The 21,732-nt window shown below is 46.1% G+C and overlaps 1 protein-coding gene across 1 annotated transcript in view; it reads left to right on the plus strand.

Annotated features, from left to right (window-relative positions):
• ZNF76 (zinc finger protein 76) overlaps positions 1-21,732 on the plus strand; it is a 284,990-nt gene that overhangs the window by 222,481 nt on the left and 40,777 nt on the right. The window contains exon 12 of the mRNA XM_078644308.1: positions 10,405-10,569. Coding sequence (XP_078500434.1) covers positions 10,405-10,569 — 165 coding nt within the window. The remainder of the gene's footprint in view (positions 1-10,404; positions 10,570-21,732) is intronic.

The raw sequence follows: 21,732 nt of genomic DNA on the forward strand, positions 1-21,732 counted from the left end.
ACATATTCAGTCCTCTAGTAATTCCGATATTTGAACTAACACATGCAATAGTAATGAAGTAAAGCATATAAAGAAACTTTTATATACTTGTCAAGAGAAAAACAATGAGACAGGATCTTGACACGTAAGGTTACTGTGTCACAGTCCTTATTCTTAGGAGATTGTTGTTTGCCCGCTCAGCAATAGTAGGCAAGTAAACATCAGTCTTGTAAAATAGTATATATTATTTGCGTCATAACTGCCTCCTACTTTAGCTCGTACTGCACCAGTCTCCAATCCTCTCCCCATGTGGACCATTCTCTATATTTTCTTAAAGCCACGTTGACTTCGATTGAAAGCCAGTTTTGAAGCACTTTACTTTGTTCAATCCCCTAACTCTACCTTACTCTCCACAATCAATCAATCAATCAATCAATCAATCAAGGACATTTGTAGAGCGCACTTCTCACCCGGAGGGTCTCAAGGCGCTTGGGAGGTGGGGGTGCTGCTACTGCTCGAACAGCCAGGTCTTGAGCTTCTTCCTGAAGGAGAGGTGGTCTTGGGTCAGGCGCAGGTCGGTCGGGAGGGAGTTCCAGGTCTTGGCGGCCAGGTAGGAGAAGGACCTTCCTCCTGTTGTCGTTCTTCGGATGCGGGGGACGGCGGCGAGGGCGTGACTGGCTGATCGGAGGTGGCGCTTGGGAGCGTAGAAGTTGATGCGGTTGTTGAGGTAGCTCGGGCCTTGATCGTGCAGGGCTTTGTGTGCGTGGGTGAGGAGACGGAAGGTGATTCTCTTGTTGACGGGGAGCCAGTGCAGGTCTCTCAGATGTCCGGAGATGTGGCTGCGTCAGGGGATGTCGAGGATGAGTCTGGCTGAGGCGTTCTGGATCCGCTGGAGTCTCTTCTGGAGCTTGGCGGTGGTTCCGGCGTAGAGGGCGTTGCCGTAGTCCAGTCGGCTGGTGACGAGGGCCTGGGTGACCGTCTTCCTGGTTTCGGTGGGGATCCACCGCAAGATCTTCCGTAGCATGCGCAGGATGTTGAAGCACGACGAGGAGACGGCGTTGACTTGTCTGGTCATGGAGAGGGAGGAGTCCAGGATGAAGCCCAGGTTGCGTGCGTGGTCTGTCGGTGTGGGTGCGGTGCCCAGGGCGGGGGGCCACCAGGAGTCGACCCAGGCGGAGGGCGAGGAACCCAGGATGAGGACTTCCGTCTTGTCTGAGTTCAGTTTCAGGCGGCTGGTCGTCATCCACTCGGCTACATCTTTCATCCCTTCGTGAAGGTTGGCTCTGGCAGCGGCGGGGTCGTTGGTCAGGGAGAGGATCAGCTGGGTGTCATCGGCGTAGGAGATGATGTTCAGGTTGTGTTGGCGTGCGATGGTCGCGAGGGGGCTCATGTAGACGTTGAAGAGGGTGGGGCTCAGGGAGGATCCTTGAGGGACGCCGCAGATGACTCCGGTGGCCTCTGACTTGTACGGTGGTAGACGGACTCTCTGTGTTCTTCCGTCGAGGAAGGAGACGATCCATTCCAGTGCCTTCTCCTGAATTCCGACGTTGCTGAGGCGCTGCACTAGGGTGCGGTGGCAGACAGTGTCGAAAGCCGCGGAGAGGTCTAGGAGGATGAGGGCCGCTGTTTCTCCGTTGTCCATCAGGGCTCGGATGTCATCGGTGGCAGCGATGAGGGCGGTCTCGGTGCTGTGGTTGGCACGGAAGCCAGACTGTGAGGGGTCGAGGGATCCATTCGTCTCGAGGAGGGCGGCCAGCTGTTTGTTGACGGTCTTCTCGATGACTTTGGCTGGGAACGGGAGGAGCGAGATAGGGCGGTAATTCTTGAGTTCGGTGGGGTCCGCAGTCCCACACAGACCCACACACTCCACCATGACCTGCCTTTAGTCCACACCCACCCTTTTATTGATTTTACTCCCAACACCTGGGGTACTTCTTTATTGCCAGTGTTGAAATCCCGTTTTGACATCTTTCCTTCACATAAAACCCAAGTACACTAATTTTGCTCTTGCACTTGTCCATAGCCCAGTACTTACCTTGTGCTTACAGTACATCCTGTATCATCTCCACTGCCTTCGCTCTACAGCAACCCATTGAAACTGGAAAGAGCTTTGAACATGACATAGTTCCTATGACGGTATCAAACCAGCCCCAGTTCCTATCACGGTATCAAACCAGCCCCAGTTCCTATCACGGTATCAAACCAGCCCCAGTTCCTATCACGGTATCAAACCAGCCCCAACTAGACTTTTCATTAATCAACTGGTCACATATTAATATAAAGGCATCTTCAGTGTTTGAAGTCTTGATGCACCAAATTACATCACAATAATTGGCTGTCGTTATCTGTCATAACCACCACAGAAAACTTTCCATTAGCACTTTACTGTGGGTAAGCTATGGTAGTTACCACGAACGTACACAGTAAGAGCTGGGCACTATTTTTCAAAGAACACTACAACGGAGTAGCAGCTTACTGCCACTCTCAGAAACCAGCTGGCCTTCTGTCACTCAATGACTGTATCTTTGCTTTTGCCCTGTAAAATGCTCTGCAGTCATGTGGCTGGGCTCACACTGTACAAATACCACTTACATACACTGTTGTGTTAATTCTAAACCTATATCCATGTGGCTCACTCCTTATAACACTCTTTAATACTCCACCCCTGCTAAGAACCAAATGATTCCACACCAAGTCACTTGTGTTATGATTACAACTTTGTTATACCATTCCAAAATTCACAAATTGCTCTGTAAAGCCACCTCATTCTAGACTCGCACTACTCGCTAATATTCAAATGCTGATGACCTCAACATGGTTCTGCTAATTAACCTCAGTCTATAGAAGCAAATTCTGCATCTGTAATTTTTGAGACCCAAGTACAGCTGTGCCCCATAGCCTCATGCCAGAGGAGAAGCATCCCCTGTGAGTGAATCCAGGAATTCATACTTATCTGCCAGTGCATCTCTGCCCCACCTGTAAGCACTCATAAGTTATGAACTGCTAAGATCTGAAGACAGTTCTACCAATACACTTGGTTTTACTTGGAGGAGCAGCTCACGCTGATATTTCAGGCACTCCTAAAAACTGAAGACTGCTCTACTAATACCATGCCATACGGTCAGGCCTTTGAGGTCGCACTAACCCATCAGGGTGCAGTGTCATCCTAAGGATTTTTGGAGAATAGAATTTGGGGGCTCATGTTCTGAACAACTTTAATGTCCCACTATTTCAAGTCCACATGACACCAAACAATAATATGTTAACATTTCAGAAACTGGATCACATAACAACAGTTGAAATTCGCCTTTCCAGTGCCTCAAAAATCCTTAAGATAACACTGGGTGGAGAAAGACAGAGCAGGAGGTAAAGGTTGGCAGAGAGAGGGAGGGATGTTGTTATAGAGCAACATCAGAGGTCTAGGTCAAATAAAGAGAATATTCTCCTTCTCAGGGGTCCCTTGAAACGTGGGGGCCCCTGGGCAATTGCCCATTTTGCCCATACCTTAAAATGTTTCTATAAGGGTTTGTGAGGGCTACTGCACCCCTGTTGTGGCTGTTTCTTACATGATGAAGGATCCTTTTTCCATGTTTTGATCATGACCCATCTCAACCGTTCTAAAGCATGGTCTCCTGCTAGTTGACTACTGAGATGAGATCCTTGCATAGCTATGGCAAGGCCTTGACTGGAGGCATGTTCAGTATTTGAATGCTTTATGCCACCGAACCGTACTCAAATGCTTGCATATATCGCGCTTGCCATCATCACAACAGTTATTTACTGCATTTCAGGACATCACAGTGGAAACTCTATGCCAACCATTCTTACCTACTGACCTTTGAACTAATGATTTTAAACAAATACTGTAGGATATCGACTAAATGTGTTCTTCATGTTTAGGTCTGTGTGTAAACTTTTAGAATTTATAAAATGCTAATCTTTGGTTAATAGCACAGATTACGAAACTTTAAAATAATTTCAGGTATTTAAAACTGTCCTTTTTTTGTATCTCATTTTATCACCAATGTTAAACCTTTATGTATGGTCTCTCAGTGTTGGCAGATAAAGAAATTGAAGCAAAGAGAGAAGTAATTTCACCATTGTCATCCAAAATTTACAAGTGTGAAGGATGACTGGGTGTCATAGGGTGCACGCAACATATTTTGGCAAATGAGAAGAAAACAACTCTCTTGTGCAATAACTTTAAAGACAGTTGTTTTCTCGAGCAATCAGTTGGATGGTTGGTGTTTAGCATAATGACTCTGGAAGGCTTAATCTGTGGTACTTTAAAATCGTTGTGTCCCTCAGAGTTAAAGTACTATGGTATATTCGTGCAGTATTAGTTGATTAATGTTACTGCCAATAGAATATTTGTACTGTGCTGTTAAAGATCTTTTTTCATTGAAAGTACTGTCTTTAGCATATTACTTTGGATGATCAATTGAAGTTACTGTGCCAGACAACAATTAACAAACTACAATTTATTATAGACATTATTCCTGTAATGGATTAATGTCGGATGAGCCCTGATTCCACTGTGGCAAAGTCATGTTCCTGCCGTACACAGTATAGTGCATGCTCCTCCAGCCAGCACGTCGTGAGCTACGGGTAACTCTCCAGCTACGTGTAAGTAGCTCTCCTGTGTGCATCTCATCCTACTAAATTAGAAGCTTTTGCTTTATTGAATAGTATATGTATTCCAAAATTGAAAATGTGTATTCAAGATGAAAAAGTGTGCATTTTCAAATCCCATAATATTCAAAATATATGGAAAGCTCCTATTTGAATCATAAATCATGCAACATTGGGACACTTATTACTAATATTATGTTGGTGCTAAGGGCATTGTAGCTCAGGGTGCCATGTATTACCCTTGTAGAAGCATTCCAAATTAACAAAGCCTTTTAGGTCGAGCCAAGACAGTGCTTGTTAGATCACGCCTAGACAGTGCTGCCCTGTCTCTTCGAGACATATTGTATATACTTTATGGGGTTACAGCCCGCTGATTGCTTTTCATTGTTTTATTTCAGTTTCCTTAAAAAAATCCTTGCTTCCAATTGGTTCATCTTTCCTATTTGTCCCTCCTTTTCGTCGGTGTTCACTCCCACGGAGGAACTCCCCCTTACTTGTAGCTTTACACTTGTTCCATTTGAGCCACTGTTTCAGGGACTACTTTTTCTTTGTTGCTCCAAGCATTTTTTTTTTTTTTTTTAGATGGTGGCTATTTTGTTTTTGCCCTTCTCTCCTGTGTGCTTGAAGAGGTACTTATTATTTACTGTATTCCTTTAAATCACCGCATCTCCCCTTGTTGCCCCATCACCACTACCCACACGTTGCTGCTTACATTTTATTACATCTTTATTAATCTCCCCGTGTCGCCCCTCCCACCTCCTCCTGCCACCCGTCATTGCTTGCCACACCAAAACCTTCCTCCCTCCGACCATTTTCTTACTAAGCACTCGTGTTTCCAATCTCAGGGGCCCTATACATTTTTTTTATCCAATCCTTGTGTTTTCAACCCCCTTTCAACCCTCAGACTCCGACAGCCCTGTAATTTCTTTTTATTCCAACGTAATGTGCCGTGCTGCTTATAGCGGCTTCACAAGCGCTCCTGTTTCCGAGCTCCGACGGCCCTGAAAATCTTTTTGGAAAAGTGCCACAGCATGTGTTAACAGAACAGCACCGATCTGCTGGAGGTATTTATTTGTTTGATCGATTTTCGTCCCATTTTAGTTTATTGTGCCCTGCTTTTATGGAATCCTTTTTGTGGGCGATGCACTCTGCCATGCGGGACCTGTGGCATGATTACTGATGGTTGTAATGTGGAAGCGACACATCGCCCGAGTAGTCTTACTGTGCTCTGAGGTTTTCACAATTCCACAGTCAATTATGCACACAGTGCAGATTGTGGCACCCCCTACCCCACCCTTTCCAAGCACAGGCCTCATACTTGCATGAGCTCATGAACACTTTCATGCAGAGTGCCAGTTGGTTACACAAGCATCTGCTGCAGTGTTGCTCAGTGCACCACTGTGCATCACTGTGGCGTACGGCTAGAATGGCCAGCTTTGAAGCTGGGGAACCAGGTGTGAGTCTCGGCCAGAGGATCAGCATCCTGTGATTCCAGGCTAATCATCGCCCTCCTCCCCTGCATGGGTACTTATTTTTATTTATATTCCGTAAATCACTTCATCTTCCTGTGCCATTCTCCCGACACCCGCATGCTGCTGCTTGTTTGATTGGTTACAAGTGCTAGCATATTTCTGTGGCTCTCTTCAAAATATGTAATTTTGCATACGCACTGACCGACTGGCGTACAGCCTGAACAGAATCACTCTGTTACGTTTGTCGCGATTTTAATTTGTTTTAAATGTCCCTCTTAGTGGATCCCAAATGTTGGCATGCCTGTTTGCCTGACTGGAGATCTTCCAACAATAGTGGGCTTGCAGAGGAAAGTCAATTTATTATGTAATGTGAAATTTGAGTGCTTTCGATCATCCTTTCATGAAAAAGAATGCACAGAATTCATTAGTTTCACTAGCATAGTCCTGGGACCACACAAAAGGACGACCAATGCACTCAATACTACACTGCAGCGTCCCTACTATTGTAGTTCAGAGAGCTCACAAGCCCTGCCAGTTCACCTCAATCTTGCCTGAAGTCACCCCTACCATTTTAGCTCAGATACTTCAGAGCCCCATCAGTGCACGTCATTCATGTTGTATAGCATGGTTGAGGGACCACACAAAGCTCGCTGAGTGCACTTTGACGCAGTCCCACAGCCCCATTTGTTTCTAGGTTATGGACCAGGCACCCTTCAATGCACTTCACTTCTTATACGCAACAGCCCTGCTAGTTGAACTGCGATTGATTTTCCATTTCATACTGTTTCCAGCTTCAGACTCACATTGTGTTATTCTCTTAAGCAATCTGATTGCACATGTACTGGACCCCTGAATCAGACCTGTTCTTGACCTACACCTTAACTCGCAGCCTCGCTGCTTTAGTAGCTGGTCCAGAACTTAACTCTGTTTGTCTACCTCCATCTCAACTCTCAACACTTCTGCTATGCTGATGCTGAGATCAATGCATAACTTTGTCAGTGGATCTGTATCTTCTCTTATTGCCACATATTTTAGACTGGGCGGAGAGTGGAGTATTTCAAAGTGTTTCTTAACACTCTCAGCAGTATTTGCTTCCAACACTAAGAACTATGTGCAGCACTGTCCAAGAAAGCCACATGTGACTTTAAGTTCTGCTGAACAAATCTGGTATTCCAGTAATGGCCGAGGCACTCCTCAGCGAGGCACCTCAATCTGACCCAAGCACTCTGCTACTCTTAGGCTAAGATCCCTTCCCACCCACTCCCCCGTCACCCTCACCTCACACACATGCAACTCTGCCAATGTGCCTCCTTCTTGACCAGCAGCACTATGCTAAAGTTAATATGATTACAAGAGTCCTTTAAAAACACATTTTATTTACAAACTCACAACATACATGTCTAATGTGAAGTTGTCTATGTACAGCACTCATGATATTAGTAGCTTGATTTTTATTGAACATAAGTAGCTCTTGTTAGCAAAAACGTTGAAGACCCCTGGTATATGGTTTCAGTGGGCTGTTTTTTTCTGGTTACACGTGTTCTTGTTTTAATTTACTTTCTACAACATTGAGCCATGAAAATGTTAAGATCGCCGTCTCTCTTCCTGTATTTCACACCCTCTGATGCTCTTTATATCACCTCTTAATTTCTTTCAGACTCTTTTTCTTTAGCTTTTTCTCTAAGCCCCAAATGAAACAGCAGGATGCAGAGGTTAATTTTGTAGTAGAGTTTTCTCACTGTGATCTTGTTTTGATTATTCTTATACAGGACGGTTACGGTCCGAAAGTTGCAGCCATGTTTGCATCTTTCTATACACATAATATGTAGAAGTGCAAATGCACATAACTTAGTACTCATTATACAGACATTTGAAAGATATTAGGTTATGCAGATTTGTAGAGAGCACTATCACCCGGGAGGGTATCCTGGCGTGAGTTGGGTTGAGTTTAGCCAATCCTTTGGCCTACCCAAGAAACAAGATATTCAGCTTTTGCGGGATTCAAGAAGTGAGGAGGAGGCTCTTATGTGTAGCGGCAGGTCATTCCACCCTTTAGGAGTGATGTAGGAGAAAGTTCGACCTTCCGATCTGGTTTTCCGTTTCGTCGGATGTGTGCAAGTAAGAGTCCAGATGAGGGGAGGTGTCTAGAAGGTTTGTGAAAGCAGATGAGATTAATGAGGTAAGATGGGCCAGTGTTATATGATGCCTTGAAAGTGTGGGTGAGGAGTTCGAATTTTGCTTGTTTGTATATGGGGAACCAGTGGAGCTCCTTCAGTGTGGTGTGATGAGAGTGATGCATAATAGGTTAAGAGTGATTCTGGCTGCCCAGTTCTGAATGGTCTGCAGCCTTTGGGAGAGTTTTTTGTTGTTGATCCCGGCATAGAGGGTGTTAACATAGTGCATTTTGCTTGTGACAAGGATGGTCATGATGGTTTTCCAGGTGCTGATTGGGAGCCATTTGAAAATCTTCCTCAGCATCTTTCGGGTGTATGGAAGCATGAGGCGGTGATGGGTTGAATTAAGCAGTTTTGTTGAGTTTCCTATTGATGACAATCCAAAGGTTCTTGCTGTGGGGGGTGGTAGGGGTGTCGGTCCTAGGTCTGTTGGTCCCCAGGTGGAGTCCCATGGTGAGGAGCTGTTCCTGAAGATCACGATTTTGATCTTGTCAGTGTTCAGCTTCAGACAGTTAGTTTTCCTCCAGTGGGCGATTATAGTCATGCATGCATTGTACTTTACCTGTGTACTTGGCGTCTTGTCCGTGAGGGAGGGAATGAGCTGTGTATCGTCTGTATAGGAAAGGAAGATAATGTTGCGAGAGAGGATTATGCTAGCTAGAGGGAGCATATGTGCATCCAAGAGGGTTAGGCTCGGGGAAGATCCTTGCAGAACTTTGCAGATTAGGTTGCGGGTGTCTGAGGTGTATGATGCCAAGGTGACTGACTGCTTCCTTCCAGTCAGGAAGGAGCAGATCCATTGGAGTGCATGTCTTTGGATTCCGATGTTGTGTAAGTGTTAGGTGAGGATGGGGTTGGAGACCATATCAAACGCTGCGGAGAGGTCCAGGAGGATGAAGGCGGGCATGTCTCCTCCATCCAGTCATGCAGATTTAATTCATGGTGACTGAGGGCAGTTTCTATGCTGTGATTCGGTTGAAACCAGACTGAGTGGTGTAGCGTAGCTGGTGGTCAATGAGGTGTTTGGTGAAGCATCTATGGCCGGGAGTGGTAGCGGGAAGATCAGTCTGTAGTTGAGTGTTTGAAGTTCCATGAAGGGTTTCCTTAGCAATGGGAGAACATTTGCAGGGGTCCTATGGGGCTTCTGAGTGTATGAGCTTCATGATGGTGGCAGTTTCTTCTGAGTTGGTGAAGGGCAATGTGGTTCGCATTGGTGCTTTGGATAAGATCGGGAGGTGTTTTGTGAAGATCTCCTAGTTTCTGTTGATATTGGGATTGATGTGGTCCACCAGAATGCCACGTTTGGTGGTCCAGATCATTTGGTTGTAGCATCTCATGGCAGATTTGAAAGTGCTCCTGTCTGCATAGTCATGGGTGATTCTCTATTTGCCCTCCAGCTTGCAGTGGCGTTTCATCAGTCTGTGTAACTACTAGCCTGTGGTCTAGATCTTGTTGTATTGCTGTGTTTCAGGGACCAGAGAGTCAGCACAGGAGATGATCCAATTGTTGAAATTCTTGATGGTTTGGGGAGGCAGTTGGTGAAAAGCAGTGTTTACCAGGGAGCCCAGCCTAGGCCCCTTCCGTTTACAGCAGTATTAATATGAACCCACTTAGATATAGCACAACTCTGACTGCTGGTCCAGGGCACAGGTTATAGGATGATTCAGTGTGCCCCTGCGGATCCGGTGTGTATCAGATTCCATTACCACTAAGGTACATCAGGAGGTTGGTGTTTTTGGTGTAGAAATATGTGAGTTCTTGTCCGGTCGGGCATGGGGTTGCTAATTAGATAGCGCTAACAGTTCATGTTCCTGAAGTAAGGAATGGATAATAGCTTGTAGGTCGCAAGTTTGTACCCCAGTAAGAAGGTGACTTGTAGAGGATGATGGAAGGACTGTGTACAGACCAAGTGAAGTGAAAGACTAGGAGCATGGATGGACTCCCCTCCAGCCCCTCCCACTCACCAAAATGGATGGGGAACCCCTCTTTCCTTGGTGCCCCTTCACTTTTCGTTATGCCACTGGACCTTGTGTACAATGCAAGCGATGTTTGATGCTATCTCTTCTAATGTATATGTCAGATTTGAACAGTTGAGTGCTGCCTTGCGCACATTATACAGCTAAACTAACTACTATATTCTGTCACAGGTCAGCCTGTCGCATGAGGACCTGCAAGCATTGGGCAATGCCATCACCATGGTGACGCAAGGCAGCAGTGGTGGCATCACTCTCCTAGGACAAGAAGGCAGCCTGGTCGGATCTACTACACACACCGTCACAATGGTCAGCTCTGACGGAGAGGGGTCTCAGACGGTATACCTAGATTTCTGCACTTTTCCTACTTGCTTGTTCCCCTTATAAATATTGATGTGCTGCTTGAGCCTGTTTGTGTGCAGTCCATGTAAATGATTCAATTCCTGCTCTTCCTGTATATTAACTACCCTGCTTCTAGTCTCTTAGCACTGTATCTGTGCTCCATGTATTACCCGTACACCAGTTAGTTATATACTCCACTCTATGCAGAAACCATTGACACCCTTTGTCCGTACTTCTTAGAGCTTTAAAACATTTATAGCAGAGCCTTGTTGCTGCTACCGAGATGCTCTTTCTTGCTTTTTGTTGACCAGTGGGACCTTATATACCTGTAGTAGCTGGATATAAAGTAGATAGTAACTGCTTAATGTTGTATACCCTTTATGGAAGAAGAGGTCAGACTGGTGCCAACAAAGCTACAAGTGGCTACGGTAAACTGGCCAGGTGCAATACAGCCGTTTAGCCACCTTAATCTCCCTGTTGAGAAAGAATTGGTGCTTGGAGATTAGTGGCTCAATGCAGGGTGGTTGCTGGCAGCTATAAATTGGTGAGCCTGAAGGTTGTATGATTCTAGATCGAAGTCAGTTATATTGATCTAGTTATCAAATCAATCTTATTCTTTTATTATTAAGTTTACAACAACTTTTTAAAATGTACTTTTTTGTATTCATCGTAAATGTACTTAATATACGTTACTAATAATAATTCTTTGTTATAGTTTTTTAATCTATATTTTACTATAGTTATTTATTTTACTATAGTTATTTATTTGTGTGTACATGTATTCGTACATGAAGTGTGTGTGTGTGTGGGGGGGGGGTGTGTGGGTGAGTGGGTTGGATGTATTTCTCTCATAGCCCTGAATAGTCCCGTTCAAGTGCAGGGACCCCGGAGCAGTTCTTTAATATGTCTTCTTAAGTGTAGAATGTTGCCTTCCCTCAGGAATAAAGCGATACAAAAGGGGATGATGGACGGAGCGTTTGAGCAAATCAAACACTCACCCCCAGTCAACTGATCTGGGTTTAATCCATCACCATTCTTTAGCTCACTCCGCCACCCCAGTTCAGACACGGCCATATGCAAATCAGTCTGACCCTGTGCCTCATGGGAACAGTCCAGCCCGAACTGCCAAGCCATGTCTTCCCTGGACCGGAAACAAGCATCCTGGGACCGCGGGTTCATAACTTTCCTCAGCCAGGCTATCTTGAATCCAGTGGCAAAGTGAGCAAGGGACTCACGTCTGAGCATACCCTGCCAACTTAGGGCGAACAAAGCGATACAAAAGGGGATGATGGATGGTCCTCGGAAGCTTGTTTCCGGTCCAGGGAAGGCATGGCTTGGCAGTTCGGGCTGGACTGTTCCCATGAGGCACAGGGTCAGACTGATTTGCATATAGCCATGTCTGAACTGGGGTGGCAGAGTGGGCTAAAGAACGGTGATGGATCAAACCCAGATCTTTTGACTGGGTGTGAGTGTTTGATTGGTTCAGATGCTCCGTCCACCACCACCCCCTTTTGTACCGCTTTGGCCGCCATAAGTGTGGCAGGGTATGCTCAGACGTGAGTCCCTTGCTCACTTTGCCACTGGATTCAAGCAAGCCGGGCTGAAGACAGCTGGAATGCCAGAAACCGGTCCTCGGAAGCTTGTTTCCGGTCCAGGGAAGGCATGGCTTGGCAGTTCGGGCTGGACTGTTCCCATGAGGCACAGGGTCAGACTGATTTGCATATAGCCATGTCTGAACTGGGGTGGCAGAGTGGGCTAAAGAACAGTGATGGATCAAACCCAGATCTTTTGACTGGGTGTGAGTGTTTGATTGGTTCAGATGCTTCGTCCATCACCACCCCCTTTTGTACCGCTTTGGCCGCCATAAGTGTGGCAGGGTATGCTCAGACGTGAGTCCCTTGCTCACTTTGCCACTGGATTCAAGCAAGCCGGGCTGAAGACGGCTGGAATGCCAGAAACCGGTCCTCGGAAGCTTGTTTCCGGTCCAGGGAAGGCATGGCTTGGCAGTTCGGGCTGGACTGTTCCCATGAGGCACAGGGTCAGACTGATTTGCATATAGCCATGTCTGAACTGGGGTGGCAGAGTGGGCTAAAGAACGGTGATGGATCAAACCCAGATCTTTTGACTGGGTGTGAGTGTTTGATTGGTTCAGATGCTCCGTCCATCACCACCCCCTTTTGTACCGCCTTCCCTCAGGAAGGCATGCAGAACACTAAAGAAAGAGAATGATTATACAGCCCATATACCTAGGCTACAATTGGCAGATTCTTCATCATGAAGACAAAAAAGGGCCAGAATAAAGTATCTAAGGATAATCCGTGATTACTTGCAAACAGCATAAATATTATGTTATTTTACGTAGGTATTTATATAGCGCACGTACACCGACAGGTCTCTTGGCACTGGGGAGTCAGAGTGGGGAAGAATTAAGCAGAGTAACGTCTAGTTATATGAATGAAAAGTGGACAATAAGGTCCAGGAATCCCAAGGCTGGATATGAATCCCAAATCTGTTTTTACTTGGAGAAAAGTTGGCTTAAGGCTCTGGACCTCTCCGGCCTCTAAAGAACAAAGTGAGCAAGGGTTGTAAGCGTGTATTCCCCCTTTCCCAATCTTTGTATTCATTCCCATTAATGGGTAGATTTTCCTTGTATACAACCGCACCAACTTGTATATATGAACAAATTACTTTTTATTTGCATTTTCTCAAACTTTTATCCATTTGTGCTTCTTTTGAATTCATCCATTAGGCAGTTGATTCATACAGCAAAGGACAGAACAGCCTACACGTGTTTCGCCCTGTTTGGCGAGCAGAGCCAGGGCTTTCTCAAGGCTGTTAATTGAAAAGAAGAGCAATTAATAATCCAAAAAACAAAAAAGAAAAGGAAAGGAAAAATAAGTGAGATGTGAGCCCTAATGCCACAACCAGTGTTGTTAAAAAGGAGCCAATTAGAAAGAGCAAGCTTTCTAAGATTCCATATCAAAAGATGTAACCCAACGTAAAGTGCAAGAAAAAGTGAGTTATTTAAAAGCCCAAAATTCGATTAACTTATTTAAAAAAAGTCTTTTTGAAAACTTTTAGACAGGAACTGCAGAAAAGGATATGAGTATAATTCATGCAGTGCCTGCAGAAACTCAACCGGAAGGAAAATCGAATGCTTGCAAACATAAAAGTGCTGTTAATTTGGGAGTAGTTGCAAGGTGACTCTAAAGGTTTTGGGTGCATTCTCAGATATGAAAAATGTGTCAGCATGCAAAGGTTTATTTGTATTCGGGACAGAGTAGATCCAGGGGTTACCTATTTTGTAGTCTTTTCTTTTTGTCAGACAGCAAAGCATTGTATACAAACAAAGTCACATGATGTAGCATGGATCATCCGTAGTCCTATCAGAAATGGTCAATACATACATTGCGTCAGCCAACTTGAATACAATTTAGTAAAACATCACTATTTTGTTGCATCAAGAAAAAAGAGTCATCTTCTATTTCTATATAGTGGACATATAGCATATAACGTTTAAAAGATACAAATTCAATCTCTTGCACAAATTGAGAGTGCTATTTAACAGAGTAATGTGGCCTCTATCCTACTAAACAAAGATATTACCCAGTTAGCTTGTTTAAATATACTCCGCAAACATGGTAGGTCAAATCATAGAAAGACGTTCCATTCCATTATTAAGTTTCTACTATGTCGTACTTTCCTTATGACACCCTATGTGTATAACTCCTCCTTATAATCACTAGTTTAAAAGCCGCAGCTTGAAACCCGATATCTAACTGCTTACCTGAACTGTATAAACACATATTAAAGACACGAAAAGGAAACAATGCTTTATATCTTTAAAAAATGATGAGCCACCTAACAAGTTCTCCAACATTGTTAGAGCCAAATGAGAATAGTAGCGGTAGACGTATTACCTCTCATGGTCAAGGTTTACACAGGCAATGATATTTATTTGCACAGCCGAATTTCGAGTTAGTTACTGAAAAGCAAACCTTCATGCCAGAAAGATCTATTTCAGAGATACCGCTACGGTTAAGAGCAGTGTCCTCTTTAAGTAAAAAAAAAACGTACAAGGAATACCTTAGAGTAATTGCCTTTGTAAACCTTGACCATGAGAGGTAATACGTCTACCGCTACTATTCTCATTTGGCTCTAACAATGTTGGAGAACTTGTTAGGTGGCACATCACCTTCGCCTATAACTAGATGCTACAACAACACAAACTTGTATATATGAACAAATTACTTTTTATTTGTATTTTCTCAAACTTTTATCCTTTTGTGCTAATTTTTCATTCATCCATTATGCAGTTGATTCATACAGCAAACGACAGAACGGCCGACACGTGTTTCGCCATGTTTGGCGAGTAGAGCCAGGGCTTTCTCAAGGCTGTTAATTCAAAAGAAGAGCAATTAATAATCCAAAAAACTAAAAAGTAAAGTAAAGGACAAATAAGTGAGATGTGATCCCTAATGCCACAACCAGTGTTGTTAAAAAGGAGCCAATTGGAGGAGGAGCCAAGATGGCGATCGGGATGGCTGCATAACCGCTTGGCTCCGTGAGCCCTCTCGCCCCGCACATATATCCTGGCGATAAACCTGAGCAGTTTTTGCTAAATTAAGTAGGTGAAGGGAAGCGTTCACTTACCGTCTGCTTTTGAGGCTCCGCCGTGCAGTAGACCCAAAGAACTGTCTCCGTCTCTTTGGCGGCCTTCGAGGTGCTGCGGCCGGGATCTCGAGTGAGGGGAGTGTCCGGCCGTGATTGCTACGCCAGCGGCCTCTGGTCGCGATGGGAAGCCGGTCGGAGAGAACCTGAGAACTGCGAGCCGGAAGAGGTGATACCAACCCACCCCCAATAGTGGGCTGCCCTGCGGGAGGTGCGAAATAGCCGGGACGGCGAGAGTCCATGATGCCCAGTTCCCCTTCGGTGTGATACCCGGTTATGTTAACAGCCCTCCCTGGGAGCCGGTGGGTGACTCCCGGGCAGCAGGGAGCTTGTTTAGCCTGTCGGTGACTCTCCTTCCTGCTGCCTGCCCTGACTGTTGAGATCCCGCTGTGAATCCTGCTGACCCCGGGGGTCGGGCCCGCTCCTGAGGTGCGGTGGAGGGGAAAGAGAACGTGCCGGCTGAAATGGCAGATGGTGCTTTCCCGTGCACCCCTCGCCCGGGCAGAGACACCGGTGCGCAAGAGAACCCCGGGGTCTGGCTATGCGAGAAACCGCCCACGCCCAAACACATCTTGGCTGCACTAACAACCTTGCAGACAGCCCTGATCCGGGAGGCCCGCGATTTGGGACAAAGGATGGCCGCCATTGTTGTCCCGCCATCTTGTAACGGCACGGATCGCTCTCAAGGAGGAGCCGCTGTGTCTGCCTCTGCTTCATCGACGTATTCCCCGGATGAGGGGACGCCTTGCTGTAAATCCTTGGAGCACGCTGGGCTGTGTGTTTCTGTGAATTATGCCTACTTCTTGCCTACTTCTTGCGGAACCCGCTTCGCGGGTCCCGCTTCGCTGGGCTGCCTGCTGTGTCTACGGACTTATTTTCCTGCAAACTGGGAGGTGGTCTGCTGGTCAAGCAGGGCTGCGAGCAGAGTGCGAGCGCGGGTGTGGGACTACCTTTCCCAGAAGCGCCGCCGCCCGGATTAACAGCACCTGGGCTGCTCTCCCTGCCTGCCCCTCCCCTTTAACCATAGTCCTATAAATTGGGTTGACTAGCCCCGCTGCGCGGGAGCGCGCGGGATTGTGCGGGAGAAGCCCGGGACAAGGGGCGGGGACTGTCTGTGGCCGTCAGGGGCCGAAGGAGGCCGGGACGGGCCCCCCCTCTGTCATCTTCCTATTGTGGTATTTGGGTTTCCCTTACAAAGATTGTATGTATTGTCATTTGTATAATATAGTATTTACAGTATACACTTAGGTTACCAATTATGACAACAACTGTAACCACTACCACCGGTACCCCTTATCAGGCTGAGGTGGGGCTAGCAACCTTGGGCCCTTTGGATAAATATTTTTGTCGGGTAGTTAATGACATTGATAAAGAGATTGCATTGGCAGAGAGACGCGCTGAGCGTAGTTTGTCCATTGAACTTCTTAAAATACCCATGGAAAAAAGACAACCGCAGGTTTTCCCGGCATTGGTTCCCCCCCGGTCATCCTTAAATCTGCCAGCGGTTGTTGAAACGCCTTATGCTTTTCCCCGTACGATAGAGTTGTCGACTGACTCGCTTGTGATCTCTGATTTCAGGACTTCCCTTGTAAGTACACCTCCCTTACCTATCGGTCCATCAATAGGGCAGCCGAACTTGGCTCAACAGAGTGTGTTAAACCAAGTGGTAAGAGCAAAATTATGCTCCAAAAGGAAGAGATGTCCTGCTCCAAAGAAGTGTTACCTGCCCAAACCTCCGAAAAAATCAAGGAAAGTGGTGGCATGTTCCCGCTCCTCTCAGGAATCTATTGGAGCTGGCCCCAGCGGGGACACAATATGCGAGGAGGGGGCTGTTCCTGAGGCGGTTAATTCTGGCTTGAATAACATCTACCCATTAGTTATGGGATTGCCAGAGCTTCCACCTGCAGCTCCCCTCCTGCCTCTCGAGGAGGGTGGTGTGCCAGTTGGCCCTAGCTCCAGGACCCAAATGGGAGCGGCTGAGTCCATACATGCCACCCCTACTCTGTTACTCGAGTTGGAGAAGTTAATGAGGTCTCTTTTGACTCCGCTCGAGGAACAAGTAAAAAAACTAGCAGATAGGCTAGACCACTTTGAGCAGGCAACTTTGGATAACTTTTTCTCTACGAAATCATTGATCAAGTCCCATATAAGGATAGGGGAGTGTAGCAATCGTCATCAACCTGGTGGGCAGGGGAAAGATGTGTCTGCTGTAGTATCCTTTATACCAGCGGATGGTACCCCAACTAGGCTTCAGGAAAAAGGAAAAACGAAAAAGACCAATTTGGAGTCAACGAATAAACCAAGCAATAAGATCGCCAAAGAAGCTAAGCTCCCAGTTATAGTTGTTACGGGTACAAAATACAGTTTTAGTATGGTTAACGCCCCACCCAATGCCCCCCAAGTTTTATCGAATAACCTAATACCCTGCCATAGTACTGCAGTTAGCAGTAGTAGAACCACCTCCGAGAATAAAAACACCCCATCGAATAGCTCTCAACCACCACATGACATCTCCTTCCCTTCTTCCTCTTCTTCTGGATCTGTTGTTCCTGCCAATAGCATGCTCAAACCATTACCAGCGAAGGCGCCGCGCAGGATACCACCTATGAATCTTACCCCGGATTCCTTTCCCTACGTGGCTGTTCTCATAAATGTGCCACCGCTATTGGCTGGGCAAAAGGAATCTTTCCAAATGCTAAAAAATAAGGCAATGTATTGGCTAAGGGTTAACAGACCATTGCCCGGGGAAGTTGATGGATTGATTATTGGAGTTCGAAGGACTGAGTGGATAGGCTGTACTACTAAGAAATTGGGGGGTGATTGTATAGTTGTTAACTTTCAAGATCCTAGGGTGGTAAATTTGATAACGAAACATGAAGGGGGTACCAGCTGTGGGGGAATTGGTATTGTAGATCTAACTTTTTTTTATCCTAGACCATCGGGTGTTGAATCTATTATGACAATGTACCCAAAATCCGCAACCAGTCTCCCGCTTCTAGGGTTTGCTCCCTCCACTGTACCATTCCAACCGAACAGTTATTATGATGGTACAAATACTAATTGTTTCGGATCTTTGAGGAAGCCGGGGTGGGAGTATTGACAGATGTTTGAAAATTGTACGAACAATGTAGAGGGCATTAAAACTGGGAACCAATGTGATAATTTTGTCAAACTAGCTAATGACCCATACGTGGAACTATATGACAGGAACACCGTTTTGGGGTTTGTGACTTTGGAGAATTCATGTGGAGAATGTAACCAAATATCTGGGGGTGAGGATTTAATTACTTTAAGTACCCCAAGTAATCAGGGGGTTGAGAATAACAATGTAGACCTTGTAGGACTAGTGCCCAGGGACGGCCCAAGTGTAGGGAAGTTCTTCTCGTGGAATATCGCTGGGCTGGCCGGCAAGCTGATGTCCCAGGATTGGATAGATTTTGTTAATGGTTTTGAAGTTTGTCTATTCCAGGAGACATGGGCATGTGATCCTATTTTTCACCATGGCTATTTGAACTTCTCAATCCCGGCAAGCAAAGGTGTTAGGGGTCGACCAATGGGTGGCCTCACTATTTGGGTGAAACAAAGTTCACAAATCGAAGTAAAAATGGTTGACCTGGGCTGTAAGGATATCCAAATGCTAAGATTAGCTTCAGAAAAGGGGGGAATGTTAGACATTTATAATATATATGCTAGGGGCACCAACACAGGAAGCTCCCCCACTTTAGAGGCCCTGTCTACTTTCCTAGATTCACAGTCCCTGGGGAACAAAATTATAGTAGCTGGTGACCTGAACAGGACTTTCGAGCCACTCGATAGTATGGATGATCCCTTGGGGCAGGATGAGGACACACAATGGGGTGTCCCGACCTTAACCTTGGCTCCTGTTAAACGGTGGACGAAAGATATCTTGCTAATGAATGCTATCTGCCTGGAACATGGGTTGAGAGCTCTCACCGGGAGAACGAAAGGTGATAGGGAAGGTGCGTGCACCTTTGATAATGTCCTAAACCATAGTAGGATAGATTACGTCATCTGCAGCCTTAGTCTATGTCAGTGGGTAAGGGACATGAAAGTTGAGGGCAGATTGGAAAGTGATCACAATCCCCTCTGTGTGACCCACAATTGGTGGTTAATCATCTCTGGTAGCCAGCAATTGAATGATGATTTATTGCCCATAATGACCAATGATATGCATAGACTTAATTGGCCAAGCGTTTTGGCGAACGCAGATTCAATGGACTTTATAAGTTCGGAGTTGGATGCTGCAATCGCTGCAATGGAATCCGAAAATTCCGTTAACCCAGGGTCCAGGGAAATAACGGATATACATAACAAATTCTTTACCCTTATAAGACCTCATTTTTTGAGAGCATGTAAGCCAAATAGGAAACATCCACCTAAACCAGCTAGGTGGTTTAACCAGCAGTGCAGGGTAGCCAGGTTAGCCCTAGGCAACGCTATTAGGAATAGGGACAGGGAAGCCAGTAGTAAGGCCAGGAAGCAGTATAAGGCTAGTATTTTACTAGCGAAAAAAACATGGGATGAAGAGTACTGGGCAGAATTGAAGGAAGCATCAGGGGCCAAGGACTCCAGGTTGTTTTGGAGATTACTAAAGTGGGGAAGAGGTGGGACTCCGAACAAACCTGATAACAATGTCGCCTAGGGTGCCTGGGTAGAATATTTTAAACCCCAATATGCAGAGTCCAAGGAGGTTGGGTTAGCAAAAACTATTTCAGCTGTATTTGCAATGGGAAATTTATTCTCCTTTAAAGAAACAGAAGCTGCAATATGTGCTGCCCAAGGGGGAAGGGCCCGGGTCTTGACGGGATACCATCTGACGTATTTAAAAATGACATGGCTCGGTGGGTTAGATATGTTTCCCTCTTGGGAAACTCTATCGCCAAAGGAGCAGAAGTCCCGGAAGTATAGAAGGGGGCTATCATCATACCCATTTATAAAAAAGGGGATAGGTCCCTCCCGGCAAACTATAGGCTGATAAGCTTGATTGCCACCATTCAAAAAGTGGTAGGGAGAATGGTGGTAAACAAGCTAATGGATTGGGTGGAGGAGAATAGTGCATTGTCCCCTTACCAGGCAGGTTTTAGGCGGGCCACAAGTACGGTAGATCAGGTGTTTCGGTTTGCTCTACTCCAATGGGGAACGGTGGTGTTAGGCGAGGGCAGCCTGTATGTCGCTTTTGTCAACTTGCGGGCTGCCTTCGACCTGGTCCCAAGGGGAAAGCTTTGGGCAGTCCTGAGCGAAATTGGCCTTCCGGCTGAGTTACTCACCCTGATCATGAGGCTGCATGAGGCTAATTTTGCAGGGTCCAATGGGGCACAAACGGTGACTCCTCCACCGACTTCCCCGTTGAACGTGGTGTTCGCCAGGGATGCGCAATGGCACCCTTGCTCTTTTCGTTATTTATTAACGGAATTGTGGCTCGGATGTTGGATGCCTGTGTCGATGCACCCTCGTTGGCGGGCCTCAGGGTCCCGATCCTGATGTTCGCCGACGACACACTAATTTTGTCCAAGACACCGGGTGGCCTGCAGCGTGCCCTACACATCTTTGACCTTTTTTGCGGAGAACACGGCTTGGAAGTGAATGTGGGCAAGACCAAGCTGATGATTTTCTCACCTAAGCGTAGAGCCAGCCCAAAAATACTTCTGAATAATAGTGAGTTAGAGGTAGTCAGTGTATTCACCTACCTTGGGGTTCAGATTTCTAACGATTTAAAGTGGTCTCACCATATAGAAAAGGCGGTCCTGAAACATCAACAGATCGCGGGAGCGTTAAGAGTAGAACACAAAAAATCAAAATCTAAACCCATTAAACCAGTCCTGGCAGTTTATGACGCAAAGGCCATAGGGTCTGCCCTATATGGAGCGGAACTATGGGGGTTCGACAAGGTCTTCTCCCTGCAGACATCAGAGAATAGGTTCATTCGGGGCATAACGGGACTCCCCCAGAGCACCCCACTAATCCCGCTAGGTCTTGATCTTGATCGTGACCGAGTAAGATTGCGCCCTATCCTTTACTGGCGTCGCCTCTGGACCACTCCAGAGATACGGCACTATGCTGATGGGTTCCTTGCAGTAATTAAAGCGGATGTTTTCCACAAAATATTGTGGCTTAAACACCTTAGGGCTGCTTTAGGTGACCTTGGCCTTTCCAATCTCTGGAACAATCCCTCTGGGGAAGTTTTTCCCAGTAAAAATACCATCAAAAGTTTATATTGGGGTAGGATTGATGGTAGACTCTGGAGTAGAACGAGATCTGACACGATGGGGGGGCGCTTCCTAGAAATTAAACAGTGTCCATTGTTAGAACTTTACTGGGACACTATCACCGTCCCAGGAGACAGGAAACTAATGTTCCAGTTAAGATCTGGTTCCCTCCCTCTGAGATCTCTGATGGGCAGGTGGAGGAGTGCGACCACCTCGTGCTGCCCGGTGTGTGGAGTAGCCAAGGAAACCATAGGCCACTTTT

Source organism: Lissotriton helveticus, chromosome 5_1 (assembly GCF_964261635.1).
Source record: "Lissotriton helveticus chromosome 5_1, aLisHel1.1, whole genome shotgun sequence".
NCBI classification, from domain to species: Eukaryota; Metazoa; Chordata; class Amphibia; order Caudata; family Salamandridae; genus Lissotriton; species Lissotriton helveticus.